This window comes from Anser brachyrhynchus, assembly GCF_964034855.1.
Source record: "Anser brachyrhynchus genome assembly, chromosome: 16".
In the NCBI taxonomy this organism is placed as follows: domain Eukaryota; kingdom Metazoa; phylum Chordata; class Aves; order Anseriformes; family Anatidae; genus Anser; species Anser brachyrhynchus.
The window spans coordinates 1,001,717-1,027,870 of NC_137734.1; the positions used below are offsets into that span (position 1 = coordinate 1,001,717).

At 59.7% G+C, this 26,154-nt stretch overlaps 1 protein-coding gene across 2 annotated transcripts in view; it reads left to right on the forward strand.

Moving 5' to 3' along the window:
* The first annotated feature begins 4,974 nt into the window (after positions 1-4,974).
* NOL4L (nucleolar protein 4 like) overlaps positions 4,975-26,154 on the forward strand; it is a 60,338-nt gene continuing 39,158 nt past the window's right edge. Inside the window, exons 1-3 of one of the 2 annotated variants that reach the window (XM_080558700.1) lie at positions 4,975-5,318; positions 21,601-21,771; positions 25,015-25,126. In XM_080558700.1, coding sequence (XP_080414826.1) covers positions 5,010-5,318; positions 21,601-21,771; positions 25,015-25,126 — 592 coding nt within the window. In that variant the 5' untranslated portion in view covers positions 4,975-5,009. The remainder of the gene's footprint in view (positions 5,319-21,600; positions 21,772-25,014; positions 25,127-26,154) is intronic. The other variant, XM_080558701.1, reaches the window with a different exon arrangement.

Genomic DNA, 26,154 nt, shown 5'->3' on the forward strand with positions numbered 1-26,154 from the left:
CTGCTGTGCCGTCCCTGACCCTGATAAACATCAGGTACTTCAAAGGAAGCCCCGAGTGCTACAGCAAAAAACTGTGGAACGGAATATCCACAAAGGCAGCGTCCTTCTCACTCCTGACAATCGGTTTTAGACTTATCCCCTAGAGCACGAATGTTTATCTCTCCCTTTCTTTTTCTTAAGTCTGTGCCTTCACGTGTTTCTCCTCCAAGCAGGCACCCGGTCCCTTTGAACACACAAACACTCTGTGTGGTGATAAATTCCATGGGTTAGCTGTAAGATGGGTAAAAATTATCTGGTTTTATCCATCTGGGTGACTCATAATTCTGCTGATCGTCCCTTATTCTTCTACCTTGAGAAGAGACCTCTGAGCACCCACCCTTTGCCTTCTCCATACATTCCCATCCTACAGAACAGCATTGCAGCCTTCCTCGTTCATCTCCCACCTCAGCTAACCTGCCTTAATGTGTCTAATTAAGTATTTCCGAGGTATCATAATCACTATTTCCTGATTTCCCTGTTTTTAGGTATCTCCTTCTGGTGAGGGAATAACTACAAGCAGTGATTATAACTACCCCTCCATGAAAAAATGTTACAAAGAGAAGTGATGTCCAGATCATATTTCTTGGCAGTTACTAAGAACAACTTTTACTTGTATGGTGTAAGTAGCAATGGACCTCGCGTAATCTCACGCTTCTCTACAAAGGAACCTGCAGCAGATCCCCTGTGCTGAACAACTGGCATTGCTGTCATCCAGAGCTGAGAGCCTGAATGCCAGTGCCAGCAATCGCACTTTTTTTTTTCTTTTTCTATTTTTAAGGACAAGAGTGGCCTCAATTTCATGCATTATAATCTGGCATGTCATGAGATTACCCATGCAGTGCAAGTTAAACCCTTGTTGAATCTGTGCTGGATTGGGACCTAAAACGCTGGTCTGCACGCTGAGCCCGTCTGTGAGGGGTCTTCCCAAAACCTTCACGCAGAGGCTAGCAGTTCTTCTTGTCCTGCCTCGCCTTGCCGAACTGGGGAAACTCCTGTCCCTGCTCTCAGGAGAGTGATCCCCCCCCACGTTCTAGGTGGAGCCCCAAACCTTCTCAGCAGAAAGATCAAGGATATTCAGGTAGTCACATGAAAGAGCAGACAAGACAATTAACTGCAACTGTTAACAAATCAAAACAGATGGAAGATAGCAGAGGAACCTAGCCAAAGGAAAAGGTGAGCAGGATGTAGCTCGTCACAGCTGGAATGCCAGGAAGCACAGAAATCAAGCCCAGCAAGCGCTGCGCACCAGATTAAGGCCACTCACTGGAAACGCTGCAGTTTCCAGCAATTTTCTGCGGGGGACAGCCACTGCCAGGGAAGATTGTTGAAGTGCTTCCCTTCCACTGGCCACGCTGCCATGTGGCAGGAGCAGGCTGGCTCGTCCCACGCCAAGGATGTGTCCCAGACAAACACCACGCTGCTGGCTGGGCGGGCAGCCCGTGCACGCCCAGGCCCTGACCCTTATTTCCTGGTGTCCCAGCATTTCCCTGCTGCACAGGTGAGGAGGTGACAACATCATCATTCTAAGGTGCAAATACCACCGGTGCAACAGCCACCTCACTTCTGAGCACAACCAGTAACCGTGAGCCATGCCGTGGCCCTCAGCGTTGTTCTTCCTCCTCTTGACTCACCCCTCTATTCCGGCTCTCCCCACGCTAGAAATTACCTCCCACGGCCAGTGCCTCCAAGGCACATTTTCCGCTTCCAAGCCCTTGTTGGAGGCTCTCCTCCAAGCCTTCCTGCCCTTCGCTCCTGCCATCGCACAGCTCCCTGCACCTCTCTCCCCACACGGCAGCCCCGCAGCTTGTCCCGCGCCTGCCGGGTCCTTCGCTGCTCGGGGCACAGCCAACATCCTCTGCAAAGTGCCGTGTTTGTTGGGGAGGGGTGTCCCATAACCACTGAGGAATATAAAGCTTATTACTCTGCTTCGCTGTGATGGAGCTAACTCTTGGTGGTCACCATGATTTGGCAGTGATAAAGCCCAAATCCGTGCTGTTCATGGGAAAACATCCAGGTCCAGTGGGCAGGCAAGCTCCTGCCTCGGCTTCAGGTGGATCAGACTTTTGTCCCCACCTGCAGTGCCGTGAGAGGATGTTCCCTCTTTCCTTGGCTCCCGAGTGTTTAAATTGCAAGGTGGGAAATTCATTGATTTACTTCACTCAGGTCTGCTCGCGCTGAGGAAGGCAGCACTGCCGCTGGTCAGAACAACTCCTCATTTTCGTAGCAAAAGGGAGGCTTCCTCTTACTCTTTTCCACACTCAGCATCTTCTGTGAAGCAGCCGGACTAGTGCTGAGCGCTTCCCTGATGCTCCGGACAGGCAGCGACCCCCCCTTCCCACAGGGCTATTTGCAGAGTTCTCAGAAAGCTCACCCACCCCGCTGCCGCCCCGCTGCCGCCCAGCTGGTCACTGCTGGGCACCCGCAGGCAGCACGCCCGCGTGCAGGAGCAGGCTGAGCTGAGCCTCGGCAAGTCTTTGCGAGAAAGCTGGCCACCAAGTCCCAACCATGCTGAATATTTTTCTCTTTTCTGCCATTTCCATCCCCCCCAACCGCTCCTCGCAGCTGTCCCCTGAGAAAGCTGTGCTTCCATGGCTGACTGAGGCTTGAAAGGATGTCCATCTTATTTTTAGTGGTCAGCAAAAATACTGCACTGCACTGGCAAGTTCCTCTAGGCATCCTGTGTTACGTGCCTTTGGGTAGAAAAACCAGAACAGGGCAGACCCTCTGCGCTCCACAAGTCCCTCTCCATCAGCGTCATGCTGGGCTCAGTGCAACCTGGATGGTGAAACTGGGAAATTTTTGAGAGCTGTCCAGAGCTGTCTAACGGGGTAGAAAGGGTCGACATGATTCATAATGGAGCATTTCAGTAATTAATTTCAGTGCTTCAGCGTGACAGACATCACCTTGTGTTCACCGTACCTCCCCCAGCATGGCTAGCCCACTGCCCAGGTCCTGCAGCACTCAGTTCTCACCTGGGAGACCTGGCCGGGCGCAGTGCGGCCGACAGGGTGCGAGGTGCCAGAGAAGAGCCGCCACCGGCCAGTGAAGCGCCCTCGCTTTTGCCCCTGCCTCCAGCCCCGGGCGTGCGGCACCTGGCAGCGGTGTGCCTGCCAGCTCCGGCCCCGCTGCGCCCCTCACCTCCAGCCCCAGCCCCAGCCCCAGCCCGCTCCCTGAAGCGTCCCCCATTCCTTTTCCAGGCTCCCACAGGCTCCCGGCTGCGGCTTCCACCTCCTCGGCTCAGCCCTACCTCCACCGGCACCGCAGGCAGCCCCCGCTGCGCACCCAAATGACACGGAGCAGGCGTGTGCCGCCACGGGGCAGGGCCGGTGCACACGCGTGGCACCGACGGGCAGGCACGGAGCACACGCGTGGTACCGCCAGGAACACGGCACACGCGTGTGTCACGGCCGGGGACGGCCGGGACCGGCCATCCGGTCCCCACGGTGCCCCCCGAGCTGGCGGCACGCAGCCGCCACCGGACACCCCCGGAAGGTCAAGGACGGTCCCCACGGAGCCCAGCCCCGCAGCGGCCGGGCCCGGTGCCCCCGCGGGACAGCCCCGTGCGCCCCGGGCCCGCCGCACCCCCAGGCGGCCGCGGGGACCGGCCAGGCCCCGCCGCTGCCGGAGCAGATGCGCGCGGGGCGGGGGGCGGCTGCCTTCCCCCGCTCACCGCCACGGAGCGGAGCGGCACCGGGAGCCCCGGCGGCTCCCCCGGCCGGCTGGGGACCGGCCTTTGTCTGCAGCCCCGGGGCTGACAGGGGCACGGCTGTCCGGGGCCGGCGGGGGCTGTCCCGGGGCGGGTGCCGCCTTCTCCCCTCCCCGGCCCGGCCCGGCCCGGCCGCCGCGGGGAGCCCCTGCCCCCGGTGCCCGCCCGAGCCCCGCAGGCCGCCGGCCCGGGACCAGCGCCGCGGGGGCGGCCCCGGCGCGGTCCCCGCCGGCCGTGCCAGGCCGCTCCGGCGGGCGGCGGACCTGCCGCTGCCGCTGCCCCGCGGCTCCTCCCCGGCTCTGCGGCGGCCGCGGCGCTCGGCAGGTGCCCGCCTCCGCCGGCCCGCCCGGCCCGCGGCCCCGCCGCACACGTGCGCCCGCGCCCCGCCGCGCCGCCGCAGCCGGCCGGCCTTTGTCTGGGGCCGGCACCTGGCCCCGCGCCCCCGGCCCGGCCCCCGAGCGCCCCCGCCGCCGGCCCCGGCCGCCCCCCCCCCCCCCTCGCCCTGCCCGGCCCGGCCCCCGGGCGCCCCCTGGGCCCGGCGTCCCGCCGCGGCCGGCCCGGGCAGAGCCGGGGGGGGGGGGGGGGGCAGCGGGCAGCGGCCCGGGGGCGGCCCGGGGCGGGCGGCCCGGGGGGGGGGGGGGGGTGGGGGGGGCGCGGCCCCGCGGGTCCGGGCCGGGGGGGAGCGCGGGGGCCGGGCCGGGCCGGGCGAGGGGAGCGCGGCGCCGCGGGGCGGGCGGAGCGGGGGGGGCGCGGGGCCGCCGGTGGCCGGGCCGGGCCGGGCCGGGGGGGGGGGGAGCGCGGCCCCGCGGGTCCGGGCCGGGCCGGGCCGTCCGGGGGAGGGGGCCCGTCGGCGGCGGCGCGGCCGCTCTAACAGGTGGGATCCCGCTGAGAGGAGGAGGCGGCCGGAGGGGGCGGAGGAGGCAGGGACGGGCGGGCGGGCGGGCGGAGGGAGGGAGGGGGACGAGCCGGAGCCGCCTGTGATCCTGTGACAGGAGCGGCTGCTGCTGCTGCTGGCGCCGCCGGTGCCTCCCGCCGCCCGGCTCCCGGGTCGCTGTCCGAGCCCCGGCGCCCCCCCCGCCGCGGCCCCTCCCGGGCATCGCCCCCCAGCCCCGTCCCGGGCCGCGCCGCGCCGGGGCCGGCCGGGCTCGCCGCGCCGCCTCGGCTTCCCCCAGCCCCGCCGCACGCCGCGCCGGGACAGGGCGCGGGGCCGGGCGCCGCCGCCGCCGCCGCCGCCGCCGCTGTCGCTGCCGCCGCCGGCCGGGCGATGCCGAAGCCGCCGCTGCTGCTGCGGGGGAGCCGCCCCGGGGACAGCGAGCTGGGGCGGCAGTTCCGGGACTGGTGCCTGCGCACCTACGGGGACTCGGCCAAAACCAAGACGGTGACCCGGAGCAAGTACCAGCGCATCGCCGAGGTGCTGCAGGGGGGATCCGGCTCCGGCGGCGGCTCCGGCGGGGGGGAGAAAGGCAAGTTCCAGTTCTGGGTCCGGTCCAAGGGCTTCCGCCTGGGAAACGGCACCAGGGAGGCGACGAAGATGGGTCAAGTGGTGGTTTATGTGCCGGTGAAAACGGGAACGGTTAGTGCGCTCCGTGCCCCGGGGGCTCTGTGTCTGTCTGTCTGCCTGCCTGTCCGTGTCTGTCTGTCCTCCCCGGGGGTGCGGGCGGGAGGGGGAGGGGGGGGGGGCGGCGGGCCGGGGGGTTGGGGGGTGAGGGGGGACCGGGGCGGGGGCGGGCACCCCGGGGCCCCTCTGCCCGCTCCCCTACCGGCCCCGTCCCGTCAGCACCGGGCGGCCCAGCCCCGCCGCGCCGCCGGCCGCCGGGAGCGCGCATGCCCCATGCGGGGCGCGACGCGGGGCCCGGCCGCTCCCGCAGCCCCCCGCGGCTCCGGGCGGCAGCACCGGGACGGCCGCCGCCGCCCCGAGCCGACCCACCCGGGATGCGGATGGCGAGAGGCGCCCGCCCGGAGCCTCGCACCTTCCGCCGCCCCCGCCCCCCCCGTCCCATCCGGTGCAGCCCCGAGCGGGCGGCGGCGGGGACGGGGGCGGGAGGGGGGGGGGGGGGGGGCGGCGGTGCCCCCGTGCACCTGCCCCCGCGGGAGGGGGGGGCGGGGGGGGGAGCAGCGCCGCCGCCCGGTGCGGGCCCCGCCGCCCCCCCGCCCCGTCCGCTCACGTTCGCCCCGCATTTCCCATCCGCCCCACGGCCCGAGCCGGGCTTGCAGTCAAGGGCAGAGCGGCGGCGGGGAGGGGGCGCCGGCACCCCCGCCGCTGCCGCCGCCGCGCCCCGCCCGCCCCGCCGCACCGAGCCGAGCCGAGCCGTGCGGAGCGGAGCGGAGCGAGCCCGGCCCGCTGCGGCTCGCCCGGCCCCGCCGTCCCGCGGCGCTGCCCGCCCCGTGCGGCCGCGGCAGCCGGTGCCCCGGGGGGTGCGGGCGGCGGCAGAGCCCGGATTAGGGCTGCCCCCCCTCCCCCGCGGCCGCCGTCCCGGGAAACTCCCCCGCCGGAGCCTCATTGTTCGGCGCCCCGCCGGGCCGGCGGCGCGGGGCGCACCGGGCCGCCTCCCCCCCTCCCTCCCTCCGTCCCTCCCTCCCTCCTTCCCTCCGTCCCTCCCGCCCCGCCGCCGCCCGGGGCTGCCCCGCCGCCCCATTGTTCCCGTCCCGAGCGCGCCCCGCTCGCTCCCCGGCGCGGAGGGAAAGGCGCAACTTTCGCAGCCCCCGGCCCCGCGCGCTGGGGTGCGCCCCGGCCCCGCTGCCCCCCGCCGCCCGCCGGGGGGAACCGGGGGATTGCTCCGGGCCAGCGGGCACAGAAGGGCTCCGGGAGGGCTTTTTTTTTTTTTTTTTTTTTTTTTTTCCTGTCCCTCCCCTCCTCTCCCCGCTGCTGCTGCTGCTGCTGCTGCCGCTGCTCTAAAGGGTGCAGTGTTTTCTGTGCACACACAGACTCCAGCATTGATGTGGCTGGAGGATGCTTCCATTGAGGGCAGCCCATCTGTGGCAAATGCTTCTAAACGCACTATTTACCTCCCATCTGGTCTGCCTTATTATTGGGGGGAGGGGGAAGGGTCATTATTTCTCCTTTTCCCTTCGTGGTGCTCAGAGGCGCCTTTCTTTCTCCCCTTGCAGCCCCCCTCCCCCATTCCATGCCCCAAAAAAATTCTTGGCAATTTTTTTTTGAGACATCTCTGCAGCCCTCCTCTACCGCTTCCCCTCCGCTCCCAAACAGCCCCTGCCGAGGGCGGATTAGGAGCCGAGCCCCCTTGCACAGATCCTGCGCTTCCCCCAGGTCCTCTCCATCTAGCCGGCGACTCTATCCCAGATCTTCCAAATGCTGCAGAGTCATGGTACCCCAGAGAGGCCACGCCAGACTCCCTCGACCCCGCCGCCAGCGAGACACCCCCTCCCCTTTGTCCGTGGCGGAGTCCCGAGGGTCAGGAGCTCAACGAGGCCGGCGCAAGCCCGCGTATTCCCAAAGGGCTTCCGCACAGATGAAGTTTCAGCGAGGAGCGTGCCTAGGCCCCCACATCTTCCCTGGCAGAGTCCCTGCAGGCTACAGATAGGAGATACACCCAGGCTCCCGTAAGCCAACGAACAAAAAGCAGGCATGCCCCCAGGGGACGGCTGCCTTTTCCGAGGGGCAATACCGCTTATTTCCCAGGGACTGCAGTACCTGCCCGAAGTTAGGGCTGGCAGCGCTGCAAAGAGCCACTGGCTGTAGGAAAGAGCTGTCATCGCTCTCCCCGAAATCCTCCGGTGCCAGCTCTGTAGAAGTTGTGGCCGCCTCTCCCCCAGGCTCCCGGCCCCCCCCAGCCCCACCTCGCCCCCCCCAGGGAATCCCGTGGCCGGGTTCAGCCCCAATGCGTGTGCTGGGTTTTGGCTTTGCCTGAAGTGGCTCTCAAATGTAGAGGTAACTTGACGGGGATTTTCTTCAGCTCCTGATAAGTCGGTGCTCTCCTGGTCTTTGGTGCTTTGGGCTGGTTTTGTGGGTGTATTTCATTTCTCTCGTGCATGCAGTGAAATAATTCACGACGCCAACACGAGCTTTTGGCTTGACAGTAAAGTGTGTATTCTGGTTTCGTGCCTGTTCTGCCGCTTCTCCCAAATGGTCCCGGACTGGCGTTTCGGTTGCTTTCTCCTGGCCGTGCTCCTCAGCAACACGATACCCCTCGTCCTGTCCCCCCGTCCTCCTCCCAGCACATCTGCCGGGGCGCTGGCGTGCTCGGCACCGTCCCGGGCCGCAGGGACAGGCAGAAATACACGCGGCCGGGGGGCAGCGCCGGGGGCGGGGGGGGCCTGGGCGCCGCTGTGCTGCATCTGCAGGTTGCTACAGGAAATCCGAGGTACCGGAGCGAGAGCTAGAGGAGAGGTGCTAAAGAGCGCGTAGAGGGCAGCAGTGGGGATAAGATCTTTCCTGCCCCTGATAGGGCTGGGGCCACTCCTCCTCTGAAATAAAAAAAAAAAAAAAAAAAAAAGGCAAAAATCATCATAGTAACCCCCGCAGCGACCTGGTAGAGCCGTCCCTTTTGGCTTATGCATCCTGAGCTGGCTTGTGCATTTTCTGCGCATCTGTAGCGAAAACATAATTAACATGGGGTTATTATTTTCTCTCCCGAGTAACTTTCCCTTGCCCTCCTCCAGGCCTCTCATCAGAACAGGCCTAATCAGATTTGGGTGGCTTGAGAGCTGTGACTGTGCACTGAGAAGGGGGCATCTGCCTTAGGTGGTGGTCAGAGCAGATGGTGGTCTTCTCAAAGAATGCACTGGGAATAGGAACAGCAGTGCGGACGGATGTCTGGCACAGAGACTGTTCGGATTTCTTTCTCCCAGATGAACGTCCCAAAGATGCTGGACATTTAACACATACAATTAAAAAAAAAACCCTCCGCAGCTACGCACGGGGTTTGGCAGCGCAGGGCGTTGTTGTCCGACAGCCCGGTTCACGCTCCGGCCGGGTGCTGCATCCCGCAGGCCAGGCGCTTGGACAAATCGGCGTTTAGGCTGTGCTGAGGAGGAGGGTATCTTTGTGTGCTGCTGCAGCACAAACAATGGATATCCCAAAGTGCCCAAGGCTGCCGTTCCCTCACGTGGATGGCGTGCACTAAGGTGCAAACCACCTCGTTATCCGCCTGCTGGGCCGAACCCCGCGTTCCCTGGGCAGCGCTCCCCCTTCGCCCCGGCTTTACGAAGAACTGTGGGAGAATTCGGTCGTGACAAGGTGCTAAGATGCAGTTCGTTAAAATCTCGTGTCCCTCCTGTCCTAAGCATTTAGCATCACTTAGACAGTCTTGTGCAGAAGCGCGGTGAGGCAGGGGAGCAGCGCAGGGGCGCGGGCGGCCCTTCGGTGACAGCCGGGCTGCGGGTGCCTTTCCCGGCGCGGCAGGGCGTGCTGGGGCCGGGCGTGAGCTGCGGGAGTGGTTACGCACGCTCTCTAAATCAATGCCGTACCTCGCCGTGCGTGGTGTGAGCTTGTCACAACTCCGGAGCGGTGGCCAGCCTCGCAGGATGGATTCATTCTGGCAGCCCGCGACGCAGGCTGGAGGACCGAGTCCAGTCGGGCTGCGGGGTGAGGTACGGGAAAGCCTCGCGCTGGGCTGACCCTTTGGGTATTGTGCAAAGGCTCGGGGATTGGGTAGGCTCTGCAGCACTGCCTACGTTTGATTTTGCTTTCCTGCTCGCTCTCTGTCCCCTGCAGAGCTGGCATGAGGTTCTGGAGTTCTTTTAGGCATTAATAAAAGGCTGATGACATTTGTGAGGGTGGGCTGCTATTGTTGTAGCAGTGCAGTTCACCTATGCTGGCTCCCCCGGAACTGAATGTTTGAAATCATTTCACGATTGTGCCTGGTGAAATTCATCCAAGGAAAGGTACTGTGGCAGGGAGGAGCGCTACAGAGAACAGAATGAGACCAAAAAGCAAAATGGATGCAGGCCTTTCACCGACAGCAGGAAAGACATCACATGGGACACGGATAAATCTCACAGTACAGCGTATCCCTAAATATATTTTAGTTCCCAGAGACAGAGAGCGTTGTGATGCTGAAGCATGTGAAAGCCGTGATGCTAGGCCGTGGGACAGCACAGCACAGTGGCAGAAAGCTTGAGTTGAGAAGCTGGGCATGTCGGAAAGATGCTGCTCCAGCAGTTAATAGAGGCTACATTTTTCCTGGTACAAGTGCACTTCAATGCCCATATTCAGTGCCCCAAAAAGCTGCACATCTATAACCTCTAAGAACATTAGTCAACAGAAGGTTTTCACTATTGTGAATAACCACTTAGACTTTCTGTGGACTTCACGTGATAAAAAAAAAATAAATCAAGACTGTTCAGAAGAGCCTTAGACAAGGCAAATGGGCCTGAGGGTATTATCTGAGAAATTGTCTATTACTTCTTTAGCACGAGCCTTACTTAGAGTATACAGAGCCTTCACCTGCTCTGAAATAGCCTACCCCTGAGCGTGCAGGGCAGCACTGGCTTTTCCAAGGAGCTGAACTGGTGGCAGGTTTACATTCAAATGTGCACTTAGGAGACTGGCACAATGCTGGCTGGATGCATGGTCCCATCCAACCAAACGCAGAGGTCTCCTACCTCAATACCAGTTCCAGATTCAGCTCTGAGTTTGCACAACATCAGCAGCAGTTTTTGCTTCTGAAGACTGCTGGTGGTCAGAGTCACGTTAGCGATAACCTGTCCAAAGGTTCCCCATCCCACCCCTTCTCCCGGTCCCAGCCCCCTTACGCATGCCCGGATAAACAGTTTCCAAAACAGTCGTCTCTATCCACCGTTTATGCCGTACGTCCTACGTGATTCCAGAAACATTGCTGGCATTGCCGATCTGAGAGGAACCGAGATCCAAGAGGATCTGAGAGTATTTCCTTGATGAAGCACTCGTATCACCCGAAAGTTATCTCCCCCTGCAACTGCTTTAAGATTTGTGTTGCTTGTTGGGCGTTGCTTTGAAGAAGGGAAAAAAAAAAGAAAAAAAAAGAAAAAAAAAGAAAAAAAAAAGAAAAAAAAAGAAGCAAATGAAACAGAGCTTCTGTAAGGCCTTCTTAAAATAATGCTAAAATGCAAAGGAAGGAAAGCCAGGTCCGGTGAGACACTGCTCTTGGGGCTCTTCAGATTATGCCCCGTCTTTGCAGAGGAAGAGGGGTCCAAGCACTCAGGGCCCTGCATTAGCGAGGAGCTGAGAGGACTGACGATAAGAGCAAATGTAGGCTGTGCTCTCACCTCTCCTCCAAGGGCCGTGACTCAAAGGGACTTACTCTTATTCTGAGCAGGCAGGGGAATTCAGTTGCTGACTAAGGATGGCAGCAAAGCCCAGAAGAGGTTGTTGCACTGGTTTCACTGCGAACTTTCTCAAGAATGTTTGTCCAAACCATTCTCAGCAAAATTCTCAGATAATATCGTTCCCTCAGTTTTGTTTTTGCTATTAAATTAGGACTGATATGAGCAGTGTATGAACTTTATGGACAAAATAAATTGGCAGGGAAACCACAAAGAGGCATGGGGCATCAATGGAGTGTCCAGCCAGCCAGCACACGTTGATGCTCTGGCTTCACAAAACCTTGTCTGCGTTCCTGGGACGAAGGAACACATATTCTTTTCTCTTCCCTTAGTGCAAATTAGCATTTACCTTCCCCTGATCTCATGTTAGCTGTGCCCACCTCTGAAGAACTGCATCCAGATGGGCCAAAGTCACCACCGAGTCTTGGTGTCTCATCTAATTAGCTGATTGTAGCTAGGAGGTACCTGGTGGCCAAAATCGTCGTCTTTGTTGGAATGCTGCTGACTTCCACTTTTATGGCTGGTGCCAAAGAGCGGCAATTTATTTGAGAAGAAATAGCTGCAGAATGGACGTGCGTGTATATGGGAGCGGGCAGTAATAGCAGAGGTTTGGAGTAATGGTTTCTTTCCCGTGTGTCTGAGATTAAGCCAGCAGCCACTGAAAGTAGGAGGCTGGTTATGTCTTGCCAGAGCGGTACTGGGCCTTTCACAGGAAGACAACTGGGAGACCGGGATGCTGTGTAAATGTTTTCTCTCAGCCCTTTTTCTGTTTTGGCTTGACGGCCTGGAAGGCACACGTTTACTCTTCTAACGTACAGGCAGAAGCAATGCTAGCATCTCAGCCGGACCTGCTCCACGCCGAGAGGGAGGGATTGCTCTGGGGAAGGCAGGGCAGGGCCTCGGGACTCCTGGCCTGGCTTGCATTTGAGTGAGCGATCTAAGAGCAGACCCCGGGTCATCCATGCATCCGCGCTGCTGAGGCATCCGAACCCTTCTGGGTGTCGGTGCTGCGAGCGCTGCCTGCGCTGGTGCCATGGTGGCCTGGGTGCTCCGGAGGCCCTGTGGCAGCACCCAGCCGGGGCAGCTCCTCCCTGGGCGATGCTTTCGGGTCGTTGTTGCCACTGCCGGTTCGGGTGCCGGGTACCCCAGGTACCCCGGGCCCACGGGGCTGTGGCGGCGGGGAGGAGGCCTGCCTGCCCTCGCTCACCTGCCTCGGGCCTTGTGATCCAGCACAAGCCCTTGAGCTGGTGACAAAGGTCTGGATGTGGGCTGGGAAGTACGGTCCTGTCTCTTAGCAACTGGTTCCTACCTCTGAGCTCTCGGAGCTGTGTGGGACAGAGAGCATCAGTCACGCTCCTGCTGCAGCAGCAGCGTGCCGAGGAGGGGACGGGGGGTCCGGCCCGCTCCAGCCACAGCCCCGACGCTTAGAGAAGCTCGGGCATTTCTAACACGAGCAGTCAGCTGCGAGTCCTAATCAAAGCTTGGGTTTAATTGCTTTCCCCGTGCCCTGTCTCCGCAAGGCGAACACATCGCCCGTTGGCCGCCTGCAGGGGCTGCCTGCCAGCTACCTCGGGAGCAGCTCCGCGCTGCCCCTGCTTTTTGGTGGCAGGGTGGGGACCGGGCGGGGAGGAGGGAGGACACGGCCCATGTATTTCTAGAAAAATTAGATGTCACAGGGTCCTTCCCTGAACTCCTCCGCACTGCACTTGGGAATCCCCCAGCCCTCCTAGGGACATTTGCATTGCTATTTTCTGTCTCGGTGCTTGGTTCTGCTATTTCACCCTCGTGTTTCCTCCTCCTAACCAAAAGCGACTCCTCTCTGGTGAGCATTTCTCAGAGGCTTCCTTGCAAAGAACTGTTTCATAAACATTTTCACAAATCCTCTGCTTTGTCCTCCTAATTAACCATCCAATTGGCCCCCAATGGAGCCTTCACCTCTCCTGTGAAGATCCTGCTTGCACAGATTATAACCTGTCAGCTGCCAATTTATTCCTCATGCAGAGGGCAGGTTATATTAATTGTCTGTCATCCCTGCCCCGTTTGGTTCGCCCTCCCTTTCTCCTGCTCACCGCAGCATCCCTGTTTCGAGACACGGGCTCACAGAAAGGCAGGGGAAGCCAGCGGCGAGGCAGCGTGGCTTTACCGATGTGCCCAGCCTGCAGCGATGAGGCTGCTGGACCAGCCGTGGTGGGATGCTGCTGGGCGGTGTCAGCCCTGGGAGAGGGGGCCCTGTGGACGGATTGCCATGACGGAGCCGTCGGTGTTAAACAGCACGTCTCATTTCTGATCCCCCCACACGTAGTTGCAGTTGAGAGCTCCAAAAAAATCCATTTGGCTGGCCCAGGTTAATCGGGAATCCGTGGGGATGATTTACAAGTCAGATTTTGGAAGAGTTGGGGCCCACCCTGCGTGGTTACAGTGGAAACAAGCCAGAATTCAGAGGAGGGTTACCTGACAGATCTAGCAAAATTCAGTCAACTTCTGCCCCCTCCCCAGCTCCCTGTGTGGGACCCCCCCACACCCTTTCAGGTCCGTGTATGCAGCTCAGAGTAAATAAACACCGACTGCGGTAGGAGCCTGCTGTCACCAAGGGTAGGTGCCGTGTGTTTTGCTTGGTTCAGGTGTCAGGGAAGGGGGTGGTGGAGTCCAGCATAACCCTTATGGCTCAGCACCGTCAGCTTTTGGGGTAAAGGCAGGAAAAAGGCGCAGCAGCACAGTGCAGCTCATGTCCTCGCTGCCCTTACCTGGCACAGAGGCTCGGTTCTGGGAGGGAGCTTGAGCCCCCTCGAAGGGCTGCTGAGTTGTCAGCGCTTTCCTAGAGGCACATCTTGCAGTGCCTGCGGGAGTCTCTGACTCTGGCCCACATCCTCTGCATTGCCAGGGAACAATGAGCTGACACCAGGATGCCATGCGTTCGGGGCTCAGCCTCGGCCCGCCTGACCTTGATTCACTGGAGCATCATTTGTAACTTATTTTACATAATTTTGCTTGCCCCTAACGAGCTGAGCTGCTGCTGCTGCACTCTGCCTCCTCCTACTTAGTTTCATTTTGACATCACCGTGTCCTCACGGCAGGTTCGATGATGTTGCACGGCTGCCCTGACGCTGCTGGGTCTGTTCCCAGGCAGAACGAGGGGTAACCTTGCGGCGAAGGGTGACCTCGTCACTTGGTACAGCGGCGTCTCCTCCTCCGGCTTGAAAGATTTTGCTTTGGTAGTGATCTTTATTAGATTCCTGCCTCAGAGCTGGGAAGATTGTTTACTGTGATAAGTTACTGTAGGGAAGAACCACCTCTAAACACGTACTGAGTTTGTGTTGCAGCTATGTATTTTCAATATTTTTCCAATATTCGATATATAATTTTCAACATATAGCTGCAGACTTGCTTTAGAATGCTATTTAATATAAATGCTCTTCTGATTACAAATTCAATTTCTTGCCACCCCCCCGGCATGCCCCTCCATCTCACCTGAAAAGATCCAAATGCCATTAAGAAATCGCCCCCCATCTTTACAGGTTTATTAAAAAAAAATAAACAACAACAAGCTTGCATTTTAGCTCTGCCTAATTGTTCAAAATAACAAGAAATACTGCAGCACGGCAGCAGCCACCAGATGACAATGCCCGTGACACCTGCCCGCTAGCGAGCCACCCCGCCGCACCTCCCCGGCTCAGCGGAGCAGCGCGGCGCAGTCCGGAGGCTGCAGCCGGGGCGATTCCCCAGGCAGGCCGGAGCTCTCTGCAGTCGGGCGCTGTGCTCACGAGGCCGCACCGGTGTTTCCACCCCAAACCGTCAGAGACGAAGCCCTGACGCAGCTCGGCCTGCCCCGGTGCACCCAGCGGTTTGTTCCCTTCGACGCGGCCGGCTCGCCCACGGCGGGCAGCGCTGGCTCCCGGCTGTGCCCGGCCACGGGGTCACGTTCGCCCGGCAGCGTGCACTCACCTCCCGGCGCAGCTGCTCCTGTGGCTTCCCCGCGGCGGGCGGCCGGTGCTCGCGGGGAGGCAGCTCGGCTCTCCTGCACCGTGCAAAATGTCCTCTGCCTGCAGGGCATGGCAGGCACGCAACCGAGCCTCTGCCCGCCGCCGCTGCTGCGCCCGTCGCCCCTGTGCCCCGTCGGCACGGGGCATCGGTGCCCACCCCACCACCCGCAGCCCCCCGCAGCCCACCTGGGCCCTCCCCGCAGCCGGAGGCAGGGCTGCCATTTCCAGGCTCGCCCCTCCCAGGCTGCCGTGTTTTCATTCAGAGCCCTGGGAGCCGGCAGAGAAATAAGCTGAGGTCAGAGCAAAGGCCTGGGCTCATGGAGACGGCTCAGCTGTGGCTGCTGAAAGAGCAGCTCGCTTGTAAGAGGCGCCTGTCCCCGGTGAAAGACATACACCTCAGCTTTGTTTGCCGTCTAAAAATAATGCGCCTGGCTCCCCCTCACAAGGAAGTATTTACCTTGGAAAAAAAGTATTGTGTACCGTGCCGGCTAGAGAAACAATGCGAATGCACCGAGCACGAGGCTGGCAGTCGGGGACTCGGGTATGCTGCTCCACCAGCCCCCGGCCGGAGTCAGCGGGTAGCCCTGGGGAAATTACTTCTCCTGCCTGCCTTGGTTCCCCCTGGAGAAATTACCTCTCCTGGGCCGTGGTGAGGATCAGTTGATCAGCAGAGCCAGGGCAGGTTTTACTGCAGTGAGGAGGACTGTAGCTATAACAGCTGGATTGGGCTTCATGTTTGCCTGGTAGTTTGTGCAAAATTATGTATAAATGTTTAGCACAGAGAAACGTCATCAGCATTTTAGCTACCATTTTTTCCCAATTTTCCAACCAGATATGTTCAGAAAAAATTCCCAGAAAAATACCTCTGGAGAAAAAGGAGCAAAATCTGTAAGTTAAAGCATTTCCCATGTTATTCTGGTGGGTTCTTTTTATCATTAGCCATACAGTTGATATTGTCCTCAGTCTAGCATTTCCCCAGGGCCTATTCCTAAGGCATGCACTGTGCCCGTGGTAAGAGGGACAAGAGGAAGAGGGAAGTTCTAGGAATCGAGCTCTTCTTTCTCCTCGCAGCATTAGCAGAGGGAGCCTGCTGTGGTTTAACATATCCCCCGCAAAAGCTGCTTTCATCCTACACCTAAATACCATGAGGAGTGAACTTCCTAAAGCCCTGGAGAAGTCTAAATATAGAAGCCAATCAAGGACCGACTTCCCAGAGATGAGAAGTACCAAGAACAGTTTCTTGATCAAAAGTTGTAAGAGTCCATATTGAAATAAAGCGTCTGTCTCGGTACCCAAGCCTGCGCGGAAGGAGTAATTGTAGAGGTGGGCTCGTGCTCCTCGCATGCCGGCTCCGTCTGCCTCGCGGTAGCCGCAGCGCCAGGTGCCGGAGGCAGGCAGGAGGCTGCGGTCTGGCGAGGTGGATGGATGCAAGGTGCGAGTCACTGAGGCACCGACAGGAATTTTTCTGACAGTGCGACAGAATTTCGCTCCTCGCTGTGTATTGCAGTTTCTGTCCCTCTGTAACCCACGGCTTTTTCCTGTGCCTGTCCGCTCCTGGTCACAGCTGATCATTTTTTTCTGAAGAACAAAAATTTTCTTAGAACAAAGCACAACTTACAGGAAATTAGAAAGGCACGACACCACGGTTGTGAATCTCAAAGCAGCAATCTGACAGCGCCTCCGTGCACGTAGCAGAGGGAACCACCACAGGCGCCGAGGAAGAGCAGGGATTGCTGATTGCTGCAGAGATGGCGCTGCCAGGCGTGAGCCCTCGGCTGTGCCCCATGGGGGCACGGGATGGGGAGCCCTGCTCTGCCCTGCAGCACTGCAGGCAGAGGGGACGGCGCTGCCTCTTCCCCGCCTGCAAGGGAGGTGACCTTGAGGGGCCGCTCAGTGCAACCAGCCCCAAAGCTCCCATTCGGGTGTCGCGGGGACGAGCGTGACAGGGGCCCTTCCAGGTAGCCGTGGGAAGTAAGAGTTTAACGTGCTGAGAGAGGCTGTACTGAGCCGGGGGGGAGATGCTGTGGTTGAGACAGAGACGAGCACTTTCGTGTGGGATGTGCGAGGACAGGGGAGGGCTGAGGGTCTGCTCCTCGGACAGCCCGCAGCGTGCAGCCATAATCAGCAGGGCTCTGCCGGCAGGAAGTGGCTTTTTGCTCGCAGGAAGCTGAATTCGGCTGCTATCAGCCCCTTGCGTAAAGGCCAGGGGAGCGTTTTATCTGCCGTTGAGCGCAGCAGATGGGGAAGCAGCCGGCACTCCCTCCTGTCCCGCTCCTTTTCCAGCACCCCTGCCCCGTGGCCCTCGCGTGACCTCCCCCCCTCTGAAAACCGCCGCTTTCCTGCAGAGTGGTGCAGGGCAGAGCTTGCTGCGCCCAGGAAAGCTGCCGGCCCCGCTGGAGGAGGCAGACATTGCCCCTGCCGGAGCGCAGCCCCGGGACCCCAGGCTCCCGAGCTCCTCCTGGGCCTGTGCCGCATCCTCCAGCAGTGACCCCGCCAGGCGTGCAGGCCGCGGAGAGCCGGGTCCCCGGGCGTTCGGGTGGAATCCTCCCAGCTTCTCTCAAATCAGAGCGGCAGAGCCAGGAGAGGGGACCGGGGCACAGAGGCTCGTGGGGACGGGCGGCCCTTGCACGAGGCCGCTCCTCGCACGTTTAGGTCTCGCGTTGCGCAGGGAGGCAGCAGCATTTGGGGGCCGGTGCAGAGGTCGGCGCGGGGGTCCCGCCGCCCTGCGGGGGGTGAAGCGTGCCCCTCAGCGCTGGGCTCAGCCGCAGAGCCCCGGCCGGGACCGCCTTCACACCCCAGGCAGCCGAGAAACGGCTGCAGGGGCCTGCAGAGGCCCAGCGGGCGGCTGGCAGCAGGGGACGGCGGCCGGGGGCGCTCGGGGTGGCCGCTGCCCACCGGGACCCGGGGCCGCCTGCGGCCTGGGAAACCGCCCCGGGGCCGTGCCCCACGGCCGCTCGGTGCCTGCCGGGCCGAGGCCGGGCCGCGGGGGGTCCCCACCGGGGCCGCCCCCGCCAGCCGGTGCCTCCCGGCCGCGAGGAGCCGCCCGGCCGGACCCGGCCCGGCCCGGCCCGGCCCGGGGGAGCGGATTACCGCCGGCAGCACGGCCCCGCCGGTTGCCATGGCGACGCCGCTACCTGCCGCCGGGGCCTCAGCCCGGGCCGGGCGGAGGGGGGGGGGGGGGGGGGGGGGGGGCGGCCCCTTCTTCCCCCCCCCCGCCGCCGCGGCAGATGTCACCGGGCGGCCCCGGGGCGGCCCCCGCGGAGCTGCACGGCCCGGGGCAGCGCGGGGGCGGCCGGCAGGGAGGGAGGGAGGGAAGGGGGGGGGGGGGAAAGGGCACGGCCGCGCCCCAGCCGCTGGGCCCCGGGGGAACGGGGACGAGCGGGGCCGCCGAGGCGGGGGCCGGCGTCGTGCGGCAGCCGGGGAGGGCAGGGCGGCTGCGGGAGAACAAAGATGCGGGGAGGGGACGGTGAGGGCAGCCCGAGGCCCGCCGCCATCTCCCCCAGCCCCGGGGCGCCTGGCGCGGGGCTCTCCCCTCCTCTGGCTGCCGAGGGGGGCTCCGGTGCCGGGGGTGCGAGGGGACCCTAACCCCAACGCGGCCCCCTGCCCCGAGCGGGGCCCCGGCCCCAGCAGGGGGCTCGGCCAGGGGCAGCGAGGAGAAGTGGGGGGGGCACGGGGCGAAGGGCGCGGGAGGCTGGCGCGGGACGTGGGGCCGAAGGGGCCTGTGAAGTGTGAGCGGGGGGCACGGGAGGAAAGGGGGGGCCGAGGAGAGGAGGGAGACAAAGGGCTGCGGGGAGGAAGGAGGCAGGTGGGAAGCGAGGGGGAGAAAGGGACAAGAGGGGTTGGAGAGCACCGAAGGTGGTTGGGAAGGTGGGAGAAAGGGGAGCAAAAGCTGTAGGAATAACGTATAGGGGACAGGCCAGGGACAGGAGGGGAGGAGATGGGTGAGAAAGGGCAGGAGGAGAGGCCGACTAACGCTGGGCAAAGGTGGGAGGAGGTGGGATGCCGGAGCATGGCGAAGGGGCTCCCTCTGCCAAGCACCTGAGGTGCCGCCGGCTTCCCAAGCACCTGTCTCAAGGCTGACTCCTGAAATCCTGTGTGCATTTTGGGGGCTGGCAGCTCCCGGTAAAGCCCCAACACCAGTAGGGGGCAAAAGCATCCTTTATGCTCGTCCTTCTTCCCAACTGAATTTTTATTGCTTTTTAAACTTAATGGCTTTTAAGCCGTTCTGAGATATTACGGGCTCTGACTCATGCCTTGAATACTTGTGAGCAATACTGGGTGTGGAAGGAAGACGGAGAGGGGCGTAGGCCCTTTGAGAGGTAACCTATAGCACATATGTCCTCTTAAATCCTAGGTCAACATTTGGTTATATTGCCACTGATAAACCTTCATAATCCCAGAATCACCAACTTGGTACAGCTTCTTATATCCAGTGGCTTTGACACCGCTTGCATCTCACCTGCTTCCCAAAGCTAAATAGTCATCGTGGGGGGAGAAGTCTCAGCGCGGACAAGGGGCTGGAGAGCCTGAGGAGTCGGGAGGGCTGCAGCAGGGGACGGGCTGGCGAGGAGGCAGCTCTGGCACCCGGCATCCGGACGGGCTGGCGAGGAAGCCAGCACTGATGAGCAGAGAGGCTGTAGTGATGCCAGACCCCGAGGTTCTCTTAGCTGCAGTCATTGTAAAACCAAGGAGGAAACGGGCAACCACCGGCCTTGCAGGGATGAGGGTATTTGCTGGTTGGGATGGCCCTGGAAATAGTGATTTGCGTGTGGAGTTGGTTGCAACCTTAATTTTGAGGGCTCTGCTTGTTGCGACTGACTGTGCTTTTCTCCTGATGCAGTTTCCTTTGTCCTGTTTCTCTAATTATCCTCATTTCAACCCTGCTCTGAGGATTATTGGTCAGTAGGAAGCCTCCTAATGCCCATTCCTCCTTGGCAAGGGAATACCCGTGCCCTGGATTAAAGTGAAACTCCCCGAACAGTGACAGAAGAAATTAGATCTATATTCCTCAGAAACCCTCCCTCAGGCGAAGTTTCCCGACCCCCACCACATCAGCCCTGCCACCGTGCCCCTTGTGTTCGTTCTCAATATTCTCTTTGTTACAGCCACCTTTATATACGGCTCAGAGCTCCCGAGGGAAGGGAGAGGTGGTTTGTGCAGGAAAAGCCCCGTGCCCGTTTCCAGAGCGAGCACGCCCACCCGTCCCGCTGCGGCCGCGCCGAGCGTAGATGGTCTCTGCTCTGAAATCGGGGTGAGCAGCTTCAACAGGCAGCGCTTCACGGTAAAAGACTGCTTACCCAGTGCGTTGGGTAGTCTTTAGCAGAAGTCCATCCCTCTAAATGATTGATTTTTGAGATTCCCTTGACTGGAGGCTTAAGAACAGCATTTATTCAATCTGTAGTCCGTGTGAGTATGTACAGCCCAAGCACCAGTAACAACAAAAAAGACAGCTTGGAAGATGGGATATTTCCTTTGCATGCAGCCCTCTGCTTGCATTCACAGATTTGAATGCACACGAAGAAGATAGTTTGCAGGTCATTTAGATGTGCAGGTTGCTGCTCACCAGCCTGCTGTGTACAAACTGGGCTGCATCTGTGCATTTATTTTCGGAACGCAGGCCTCAAAGGGAAGTGTTATGTATATATGTGTGTGCGTGCGCGTGTGTGTAGCATATATTTATATATACGGACGCAGCAATGGCATTTTTTCAAGCAGAGGCAGAGTGACCTCCAGCAGCCTGGCCCTTTCTGGTACTCCCTGCTGTCAGGGCAGGCACCGACCGCCTCCATCGCTGCTCCCCGTGCCGAGGCTTTGTGCCCGAGCGCCGTCAGCAGCTGCCGGCTACCAAAAGCTGCCTCCCCTCCCCGGCGCTCCCTGCCAGCGTGAGCTGACACCGTTCTTGCCAGTCGGCTCGGAGGAACACTGCTCACCACACTTCCCACTCCCACCAGTCTGTCACCACTGCCGTGTGGCAGAATTACAGCCTCCTGCTCCTCGGCACATCCGAACACAAAGAGCTGTGCTGCTGCTGCCAGCGCTCAGCTGCTCTGCGTATGTGAGGGAGGGAGGGTGCCTCGGAAAGGTCAGTGCAGGGAAGGAGGGCGATTCTGTCTCGTTCCTTTAGGGGCCGTATCCTGGCATCACAGTGAAATTTTGTCCTGCTTATCGATCGTGTTCGTGGGGACTGCGTTCAGCTGGGGTGCCCCACGCACGGGCACGCACGTCTCGGGGGTTCCCAGGGTGCTTTAGTACCGCTGCAGGTCCACAGAGCTTCCTCTGCCTATTCCCTGCCTAGCAAAATCATTCCACATTATGAAAATTGAATTTCTCGATTGGTTGTGACTCCGCTCTGGACTCTCCCCTCGTTTTTGTTCCTGGCCCAATTTCACTGGCAGCTTTAGCAGCAGAACAGCAGCAGCCGCCACTGCCCTGGCTACAGCATCCTCCCCCCCAGAGCACTGTTTAATTTATCCCCCACCTCCCCTGCGCCCCAGGCGGCTCGGGGCCGGCGCTCTGCGACTCTGCCCCCTCCAACCACATTAGCCCCGGGCCCATCTCGTCACCCCTGTCACCCACCGCTGACACTAACTCGACTTGCCTGCACTGTTGTAGGGGGCAGATGGACTGTCGGAGCCCGAGGGCATCTCTCTGAAACGCGTGGCCGTGGTGGAAGATTTCTTTGACATCATATACTCCATGCATGTGGAGAGCTCGTCGGAGCCGGGCAAAGCACCCAAACATGCCGGGCAGAAGAAAACCTACCGAGCGGTGAGACCCCTCTTGGTGCGCCCGGCGGCGAGGGGACGGGTGCGCAGGGCAGCGGGAAGCGCTTCCAGCGGGACGGCCGGAGCGGTGCCGCGCAGGGGGAGGCTGGAGGCGATGGAGGCCGCTTGCCTGTGCGAGGAGGCGTGAGAAAAGAGTTGTTTAAAGGCACAGCAGCTGCGCTCAGGAGACGGGAAGCGGGGCTGCAGCAGCAGCACAACAGCACGGCTGCTTAGAGAGGAAAGACCGAATGAATCATACAAAGGCAACTGTACATGTCTGGGGAAAAAAAAAAAAAAAAAAGAAAAAAAGGAGAAATGCTCAGCATCGCTGATGTGCGAGGGGATGTTTACCCAGTCCCCCGCGCTCTGCTCTGTGCCATCTGCCTCCCCTGTGCCAGCCTCTCCCCAGGGAAATGTCAGGCCTGGGCCTCAAAGGGCAGCAGCAGCCAGGAGAGGGGACTGGGGCACAGCCAGAGCCCGGCCCCGCTCAGCACCACGCCAGGGGCATTGGCCTCAGCAGCCCACGGCTCGGCTCCCTCCTCTGGAAAATGGAGGCTGTTCCCGAGCTGGGTCTCCTCAGGTGCTCCCCGGATGCTGAGAACCAGATCTATCCATCCTGAAGCCATTCTAGTTAGGTCAGGAATAATTTAGCTTGAAGTGTGCTTCTCCAGGGAGCTCCCTGTTTCTCCTGACTCTGCACAGCCCTTCGATGCAAATATTTGGGCTCTCCTGTTAAAAGAAGAGCTGAATTCACTGTCCAAATCCGAGCTGCTCTCCTGAATCCCACAGCCCTAAGGACCGAGTCGCCTGGAGACAGAAGTGGCAGGCAGCAGCTGGCGTTTCTGGTGCGTGCATCAGCTCGGAGAGCTCTGTGCAGGCCGCCCCGCTCTCCGCGATGATGCCCGGGGTTGTGCGGGGCTTGGTGCGGGGCTGGAGCCCTCGCGGGGCTGGGGGCTGTCCGTGTGCGTCCCACGCCATGGGATGGTGCAGCCCTGCCCTGCAGGTCCCCACTGCTGGCACTGCAACGTGCTGTGCGCGCCCTCCTGCCCTATGGCCTGCAACAGCCCTTCCCCAGTTCCTTCGATTCATCTCTCAGAAGGACGAGGCTGTGCCTGGGCAGCTCAGGAGAGCAGCGGGGTCCCGCTCTGTGCCCGGGGCTCCTCGCTCTCCCCTCGGGCTCCCTCCTGGGCTCCCCCTGCAGCACCGTGCGTCCCGCTGGGCCCGGGGCTGCAGCTCCGGCCGGTCGGCTCCAGGAGCTCGGCTGCCCCCAGCTGCCTCCCCCTCTCCCCAGCATTTCTGATTAGAGAGGCACTGGAGAGTTTGCCCTTGTCCCTGACCTCCAGAGGGAGGCAATCAGAAAGGGAGTTTGGATGGGAGATAACTCATCAGGGAAGCTGTCTGCTCTGCAGAGCATCAAATCAGCTGAGAAATAACAACTGTATCACTAAAATTAGCTGAACATTTGCAGCGGGAGCTGAGGGCCTGCTAGAGCAAAAGCGACAGGGACACCGGGCTCGGTCCCGCAGGCGAGGCGGAGGGACAGCTCTCTGCACACACCGCGGTTCCACATTTGCCGGCAGCAATTTTCAGGCCCTTGAACGTCAGCGTTTCTGTGGGAGCTCCTGGTGCTCGAGCACGGATAAATATCGCGCGGAGGCAGGGGCTGAGCCGGGCGTCTAGGCAGCCACAGCAGAGCTAGATGGGGCTGTGCCTAAATAGAAGGAGAATCCCATGAGGACCAGGCACTGCATCCTCCATTTGAATCGCTGGGACGAGGTCCCTGCCTGAACTTTCTACCCATCTGGCATTAGCATGCATGTAAAACACTGGGCTCTGCTGCCGCTCAGTGGAGATGGATGTCTCTCTCCCTCCCACCGCAGCGTCAGGGCCCAGCGCTGCTTCGCCATCACCGCGCAGCCCCCCTGCCCCAGCAGCCTTCCTCCATAACGTGTTTGCCATCTATTTAGGAAGACTTAAACGTCGCCCCTTCCCGTAGGATAGAAAATAAAAAAATATGCTTGGAATTCATGCCCCTTTAATTTTGTCAGCGAAATGAGGTGGGAGGCTGAAGCCCCTGGCCGGAGGAGGGTCCGGGCTGCCCGCCTGCCTCTGCCCCGCTGCCGTGGCTCCCCGGGTGTCTGGTTGCAGCCCCGCTTCCCCTGTGAGCCCCGCTTCTGCTGGGCTCGCCGCCCCGAGGACGGGCCCGAACAATTGAATTTCTGTCTGCTTTATGACCCCACTTGTAAGTGCTGTGACCCCTGCTGGGGTCGTGGCCCTGGTTTGGGAACCGCTGCACTGGGACAAGTCACTTAGACCAAACAGGATGGGTGATTAGCAGGAGGAACCAACCCCAACGTAAGAGGTGGGCTCTCCACCCTCTTAATGCCTCCCAATTAAGACCAGATGTCTTCCTGGATGATGTTTTAGGCAAGGCACAGGCTGCTGGGCTGCAGGAGAACCTGGGTGAAGCTCCCTGCTTGATGCTATACAGAAGGTCGGGCTCCATGTTCTCCTGTGGCCTTGCAGAAATCTTTACATTAACATTGAAACTGCCTCCTCTTTTCTCCAAATAACCCAAACGTGGTCTTTAGAAACACTGTAAGGTTGCAGCTGTCAGGAACTAATCGGAACAGTAGGGGCCCACGACAGCCAGGTGCCTTCTGTGGGTGCTGAGGTCTGGATATAGGGCTTTAACTTCAGGTATCCGAGTTTGAAAAATTTACCCTTAGGTCTTCCTCATCTGTAAAATACACATTTCCCACAAAGGTTCAGGAGATTTAATTCATCGCTATTTGTAAAAATGTTTTCAATTCCCTAGATAAAATATGTCACAAAAGTGCAAAGTATTATTAACAGGAATTGATTGTCATTGTGGGAAAAAGTGACCTGCCCTTACAAAAGATTAATGGATTCTTCAGGTTACTGGTGCGACGGTAATTAACAATGCAAACAGAGCTGAAGAGGCCTTACTTTCTCATTTGATTCTTAGGCATTCGTGGCTTCCCTCTTCTCAGACTCCAGGGAGGAGCAGAGAGGAGTTTCGGGGCGGGGGGGCTGAACCTGGCCCTTTTTGCTCGGCCGCCCTCCAAAGAGCGTTTGCAGGACGGGTGATGCTCAGGGCATGGCAGGGCTGGGAGCAGCACCCCGTTGCTGCCCCTACCCCAGCTCGCTGGGCTGCGCGGGGCGAGGGGGGACGGTGCTGGCTGCACCCCGGCCCTCGGGCTCTCAGCCAGGCCATGCAGCCCTCTCTTTGTTTCTCCAGATTGCAGAGACCTATGCCTTTCTCCCAAGAGAAGCTGTGACCAGGTTCCTGATGAGCTGCACCGAGTGCCAGAAGAGGATGCATTTCAACTCCAACGGACTGGAGCCCAAAGGTAAAGGCAAAGGGATTGCGCTAGCAGAGCGGGCAGCATCCCATACCAGACATCACGGGAGGGCTGTCGGTGGCTGCCCCACTCACGGGATGCGGCCGTACCAAATGGTTTTCCCACCCTGGGCTATTTTCAGTGAGCTTTTGCAGCAAAGCCTAAAGAACTGTTTAAAACTCGTGTTGTCCATCACCGTTCATGCACTGTTTTCAGCAGAGGGAGTGGGAAGGGGCTGCTCAGCCCCGCTTTCCTTCTGAGCAGGCGATTCCTCTTCTGGGTCCACCTTCCCCAGGGCAACTGTACAGAGCTCGGGTCAAAACCTTTGCAGAGAGGTCTGCAATCAGCTCGTGACTGTATGTGGGTGGAAGTGCAGACCTCTGAGAAAACCTGAGCTAAAGTTTTTCCTTTAAACTATTAATTTGGTAATGAAAGACACTGAATATGTCTGAATAACTGAAGTTTCTGATAAAGAAGGAATTTGCAGTAATTAATAGATATGCACGTCATGATCCCATTTTGGATAACAGAAAGTGTTTTGGTAATCAAAGTTATATTATGCCTGTGTATACAACCAATTAGCATGGCAACTGTGGTAGTTAGCTCATTACGGTTCTTTTGTAAACTGAGCCAATCTGCAGCTCCGAGGCCTAAAAGCTATAAGCAGCGCGTAAGATGGGACCAAGTTTTCTTCTAGAGTAAATGGTTAAAGCTGATGTTGTGTTTGTTTTTTTTTTTTCTGAATTGTGAACTTGTTTTCCTCATCAAGTGCAAAGCATCAAACTGACTCTGAGAGGTTTCGCCCAACAAAATTACTCCTATAAAAAAATATAAGCAAACTGCAGAGACTTAGAATATTTCAAAACTCTAAAGGCAAATAGAATCATTTGGCAGCTCCTATCAAGCAGACGAGCAGAGTTAAATGAAAACAGGATCCAACAATAGGAACTTTCTAGTATTAAATACCAATTTCCAACTGTTTACTACTAGGAACAGACCTACAGACAGCCCGGAGGTTCCGTTTAAGTGGATTATGT